Source organism: Echiichthys vipera (assembly GCF_963691815.1).
Source record: "Echiichthys vipera genome assembly, chromosome: 21".
NCBI lineage: Eukaryota > Metazoa > Chordata > Actinopteri > Perciformes > Trachinidae > Echiichthys > Echiichthys vipera.
The window spans coordinates 25532989-25539432 of record NC_139846.1 but is presented as its reverse complement, the minus strand read 5'-3'; the positions used below and the strand labels follow the sequence as shown (position 1 = coordinate 25539432).

At 44.9% G+C, this 6444-nt stretch overlaps 1 protein-coding gene across 1 annotated transcript in view; it reads right to left on the bottom strand.

Moving 5' to 3' along the window:
* Window positions 1-1552: 1552 nt before the first annotated feature.
* Window positions 1553-6444, bottom strand: part of nrn1a (neuritin 1a) — a 14914-nt gene continuing 10022 nt past the window's right edge. The window contains exon 3 of the mRNA XM_083936201.1: window positions 1553-3127. Coding sequence (XP_083792327.1) covers window positions 2899-3127 — 229 coding nt within the window. The 3' untranslated portion in view covers window positions 1553-2898. The remainder of the gene's footprint in view (window positions 3128-6444) is intronic.

The following is a 6444-nucleotide window of genomic DNA, read 5'->3' as shown; positions in this document are numbered from 1 at the left end:
CTAAACTCTGTAAAGCATCGATCTGTAATAGAGCTCTTTAATCTTCTTAGAATCATTTTCATAAACATATTCTCTTCTTAGATGATCTTTTTGTTTACGTCCCCGTAAACAAACAAACAAACAAACAAACAAACAAACAAACAAACAAACAAACAAACAAACACACGTTTCGTCCGAACGCGGCGCAAAAACAAACACCCTGTGAATGGATCCACTACGTAGTTCATGATGCTACTGTTTTACTCTGAAGGACTTCCCCTCTGCGGTCGACGGGGGGAGGGGGGCGCATGAAAAGGGGGGATGTGCTAAATGGCAACAGTCGTATCACTCTTCAGCCACGGTTTGATTCCTCTGGCTGCACTGGCCGTGAAGTCCTGTCTGTGTATTGCTGTTTCTTCCCTTTCGCGCACAGATTCGTTCGTTTCTAACGCTCGGCCGCGGAGCAGGGATGTGGCCGCGCACGAGGAGCTAACGTGCACCGCTAACGGGTTTCTATCCGCGCCGTACGCGTCACAACCACGACGGGAACTTGTCCTCGGAGCGTTTCAGGAGACGAGCGCGTCGTCCGACAAAGAAAAAGGATGAAGTTTATGTTCAGCTTTAGGGTTTCATTCCACTCCCTTTTAACTGCTCACCCGGTTTGTTTTTTTTAGCCTTTACCCCGTTTGCTAATCTGACTTCATGTGGTTTGGCTTCTAAATCATATTCTTAGCTAACGAGACACAATCCCTTTAGCTAACCATGTCTGTTTTAGCTTTTTTTTTTAGCCGTGAATGAACTTTCAGCTAGCATTCATCCATCTGGCTAAAACTGAGCTGTTAGCTAACTTGACTTAATCTGCTTTAGCTGTTAGCTAACTGGCACAGGCCAAACATCCAAACATCATTTGTTTTAGCCTCTAAACGGTTAGCAACCAAACAAAATGAGTTCAGGTTAGCTTTATCTAACTGTGAGGCACCTAGAACGGATTGATTCAGGTTAGCTAACTGAACTATTAGCTAGACTTCACCTATCTGGAATAACCGGATCTGTTAGCTAACCTGGCATAATCCCATTTAGCGTGCTAACCCAGACATTGTCTGTTTTAGCATCTAAAATGTTAGCTAACCTGACCTAATCTGTTCTGCTAAACTCGAACCTTTAGCCAGTCTGCATCCATCAGGTTTAGATGCTAACCGAACCTGTCAACTAACTGGACTGAATCTAGTTAATCTGCTAGCAAGCGGTTAGTTAACTTGGCACATTCCCAAGCAGCTAGCCCAACTAATTGTCTGATTTAGTGTAAACTGTTAGCAGCCAAGCCAGGTTAGTTTGGGTCAGCTAAAACAAATTGTTAGCCACCATTACTCAATCTGTTTGGGGTGCTAAACCAAATTTAGCTAGCTTTCATCCACAGGGTTTAGATGCTACACTGATCTGTTAGCTTACCTGACACAAACCCATTAGCCTGTTAGCTGCCAAACCATTAGCTCAGGTTAGCTAAATCCAACTATTAGCTAAACCGACAGAGTTGGTTCCAGCTGCTAAACCAAACTATTAGCTAGCTTTCATCAGTCTGGTCTAAACTAAGTTGTTACCCAAGTTGTTCTGTTGTAAAGTTCTGCTAAAATGAAATACAGGCTAAGTGACCCGATCTATGCTAGCCAATAAAAAACGCCGGGGTCAGGCTGCGGTCTTGGACTCGGTCCTTGGGGGTCGATTTGGGGTCAAATTTAGCTCCAGTTAGCAACAGTTGGTCCATTGTTTGTTTCCTCGACAGTCTGGAATAAGGTTGTTGTTTTAAATCAATGAAAATTGTTTTTTGTCTCGTTTGTGCTCATTTCCTGAAATGTCCTGAAGCGTCATCATGCAATCTAACATCAGTCTAACACGTGCTCGCTAAAGAAAAGCAGGCTAGCTACTCTCAGCTACACCCCTGCAGCTCAGCGCGTCATGAGGGAGAAGGAGGCGACGGTCACACCAGGAACCGATTCGTTTACGTGGCGTTACGTAGCTAGCGCTCGCGGCAAGCTAGCCACTTCAACCAGAAGTAGAATACTATAAATTTAAGAATAACACACGTACTGCTGGCACACACTTGACTGGAAGCCATGCTGCGCGGGCCGAAGGTCGGTGCCGTCGTTGTTCTGGCGATGCCGCAGGTTTGACGTGTACAGGAGGACACACACTTAATAAATTTGGTGCAAAATGCCGCTTTTGATAATAAAAACAAAACAAAGCTGGTGTGACCATGGCCTGAGCACAATAAACAACCAATAAGAATACAAATGACATCACCATAAAGCATTCAGTCCATCAGACCTACCGGGCTCAACACAGTCAACTTGGCGCAATTTAAAAAAAACAACTGTCCGTGATGGAAATGGGCCCCGGGCCGCGGCTTGGACTACTGATTTTGTGGCATTAAGCTCGACCTCGCGTCACACACGTGCACCTTAGGCTATAAGGGGACCCCAGTGCGGCCTAAAGCCTGATCCCGGGTCAGCACCGGGGCGGTCACATGGTGCCGACCCGGCCTAGCCTACTAAACATCAATGATTCATGGTTGACTTTAATACTGTGTGTAATTCCACGATCGTGAGCGGGCGAGGGTCCATCAAATTTTCATCACTGTCATCACTTCGGCTCGACGGAGCGCTGAATATTTCATGACATCGACCTCCGGGTCAGGTCAGCGTGTGATTGGTCGAGCGCCGCACGCGTCCCGGTGAAGCCGAACAGTGAAGCCGTAAAAATCCACGCCGGTGCAGTTCTTCTGGTGATGGGTTCAGACGTTTTTTCAGTACTGAAGAGACGCTATCGCTCTTTTTTCTATTTTCTTTTTTTCGTTTGTGTTCGTCCTTGTTTTCTTCTTTGAGGGTTTTTTGTTTTTTTTTACGTGTTTCTCCTCGTTTTCTGTTAAAACGCCAGCCGAGTCAGTACGGTGGACAGCGTGGTGAGGACCACGGCGAGGCCCCTGGCGCCGGACGATCTGGGGGCCGCGTTGCCGCCGCCACAGAGTTCAAACAGACTCCCACGGAAATCCAGGTTGCGGGACTCCTTTTTCAGCTTCTCCCAGAGGTCCGTGGCTCCTTCCTGGCAGTCGGCGAGCGCCGTCGTGGCACAGGAGTGGAAGTTGTCCCAGTAGCTGGCAGGAGAGAAAACACAGCGAGCGTTAACACAACACGCTCACGACTGCAGTGGGAGGCTGCTTTTAAACTCAACGCGTCGTCTACCAAAGAGGCAGAGCCAAGCGTGGAAGTGGTCCCAGAATGTGGCGCCGCAGAAAACACAGCGGGGGAAAAGCTTATGAAGACACAGGCGAAGTTTATATTTGCAGTAAAACAAACCTAAAGCGAGCGCTGAGCATTTCTGTGTAAACCAGGCCCCAGTGAGGCTGTCGTCGCCTCAAACCGCCCACATTCAGATCCTTTTATTGGCTCGTTCTCATGTTTTACACTCAGTACCCGACTTGAAGGCTAATAATATTTTAACTGACCAAATAAATGTTAGATGTCGGACTTATTATGACTCTGACTCTGCAGTTTTAGGTATTTAGGCCTTTTTTTTATCCAATTTAAGTGAATTATATCAGCAGCTAGCATGCTAACCCAAAACATGTCTGTTTTAGCCTCTAAAATGTTAGCTAACATGCCATAATTTGGTTTAGCAGCTAAATAAAGTTAGCTATTTAGCCGCTAACCCAAACATTGTCTGTTTTAGCCCGTTAGCTGCCAAACCATTAGACCACGTTAGCTAAATCCAACTGTTAATTAAAGTGGCTCAATTTATTCCATCTGCTAACGAAACTATTTGCTAGCTTTCATTAACTGTTGCCCATCTTGATCTGTTGTAACTGGTAAAATGAAATATAGGCTAATCCTAACCAGTCTATTTTAATCACTAAACAGGTTTTAACCCACGTTGCCAAAACTAGCGAGTAAACCCTGTTAACACCAGGACTTAGGTGACCAAAGTAAGACACGCATGCTAACCCAAAAAATTTCTGTTTTAGCCTCTAAAATGTTAGCTAACCTGACATAATCGGGTTTAGCTGTTTAATAAACTGGTTAGCTATTTAGCTGCTAACCCATTGTCTGTTTTAGCCTGTTAGCTGACAAACCTTTAGGTTAGCTAAATTGACTTGTTTTTTTTCCAGCTGCTAAACTAAACTATTAGCTAGCTTTCATTAATCTGGATTAAAATGGAAATCTGATTAAAAAAATGAACCGATCTATTTTAACCACAAAACCAGCGGATAGCATGCTAACCCAAACATTGTCGGTTTTAGCCTCTAAAATGTTAGCTAACCTGACATAATCGGGTTTAGCTGCTAAATAATTTGGTTTGCTATTTATCTGCTAACCCAAACATTGTCTGTTTTAGCCTGTTAGCTGCCAAACCATTAGGTTAGCGAAATTGAACCGTATTTTTCAAGCTGGTAAACTAAACTACTTGCTAGCTTTCATTAATCCGGTTGACCGAAGTCTAAAATGTTAGCTAACCTGACATAATCTGGTTTAGCTGCTAAATAAACTGGTTTGCTATTTAGCCGCTAACCCAAACGTTGTCTGTTTTAGCCTCTAAAATGTTAGCTAACCTGACCTAGCTAGCTCTGGTTTAGCTGCTAAATGAATAGCATTAAAGATAATATGGAATAAATGTCGTGTAACCAGAAGTCACTGAGAATAAAATGACATCATCTGCTCCCTCTCTTCCTTTCCTCCCTCTTTTTATTCCTCTTTTGTCCCATGCCTTCCTCCCTCTCTCTCCCTCTCCTCTTTCTTTCCCTCCCTCCTCCTCCCTCTCTCTCTCTCCGCTGGTGTGTTTCATTCATAAGCGTCCTCCCTTCACTTCCTCTTTGTGCTCATGAATCCATCCTTTCTCCTTTAATCCCCTCTTTTATTCTTTGTCTTTTCTGGTTTTTCTCTTCTCTCATCTGTTCATCTCTTCTCTCTCTCTCTCTCTCTCTCTCTCTCTCTCTCTCTCTCTCTCTCTCTCTCTCTCTCTCTCTCTCTCTCTCTCTCTCTCTCTCCCCCCCCCCTCCCCTCCCAGTGAGTGTAAAGAGGACACCAGCCCGCCGACACACACACCGTATCTAATCCAATCTTCCAATCTGCTCTTATTGATGTTGACCTCCTGAACCGAGTCGTGTCGATGCCACATCTCTGAGCAATTAACGCCTGTGTGTGTGTGTGTGTGTGTGTGTGTGTGTGTGTGTGTGTGTGTGTGTGTGTGTGTGTGTGTGTGTGTGTGTGTGTGTGTGTGTGTGTGTGTGTGTGTGTGTGTGTGTGTGTGTGTGTGTGTGTGTGTGTGTGTGTGTGTGTGTGTGTGTGTGTGTGTGCACGTGCGTGTGTGTGTGTGTGTGTGCGCCGTATTAACCCGTGCCTCCTGCCACGCCTCAACACCGCTGTGATGGAGCTGTCACTAAATTAAAAAATCGTGTGTGTGTGTGTGTGTGTATGTGTGTCTGTGTGTGTGTGTGTGTGTGTGTGTGTGTGTGTGGAGCGGTGGGGGCTTCTTGCTGCAGCGTGCCATCTGGTGCCCACCCGTTTTGGGTGGTGGAGTGAAAAGGGGGGATTTAAGGAGGTGTGTGTGTGTGTGTGTGTGTGTGTGTGTGTGTGTGTGTGTGTGTGTGTGTGTGTGTGTGTGTGTGTGTGTGTGTGTGTGTGTGTGTGTGTGTGTGTGTGTGTGTAGGGGGTCAGATGGTTGGTAAGTAAGACACCCTCCTCCCTGCCTGCACAGATGCACACCCCTCCCTCAGACCCCGGTGGACCCCTGAGGGTCGGCGGTTCAATCACTCATGTGATTTTCTCCGTCAGTGAGAATGAAAAAAAGTCGCTGCTTTAAAACCACAAAGAATAACGTTTTTATTTATTTATTATTTATTTATTATTTATTTATTTATTATTTATTTATTTTACTGCAGCTGAGGTAATATCAGAAAACACCAAAACACCAAGATTCAGGACTCTGAACTGAAGGACCGCAGGTTCAAGTCCTGGAAGAACTGAAACCACCTTTATCTGATCTGAACCAAGTTAGAGACTAAACTTAACCGTCACTTAACCGTCTCCTTTAGACACTAAACTTAACCGTCACTTAACAGTCTCCTTTAGAGACTAAACTTAACCATCACTTAACAGTCTCCTTTAGAGACTAAACTTAACCGCCACTTAACAGTCTCCTTTAGAGACTAAACTTAACCGTCACTTAACCGTCTCCTTTAGAGACTAAACTTAACCGTCACTTAACAGTCTCCTTTAGAGACTAAACTTAACCGTCACTTAACCGTCTCCTTTAGAGACTAAACTTAACCGTCTCCTTTAGAGACTGAACTTAACCGTCTCCTTTAGTCGTCTAAACTTAACCGTCTCCTTTAGAGACTAAACTTAACCGTCACTTAACAGTCTCCTTTAGAGACTAAACTTAACCGTCACTTAACCGTCTCCTCTAGAGACTAAA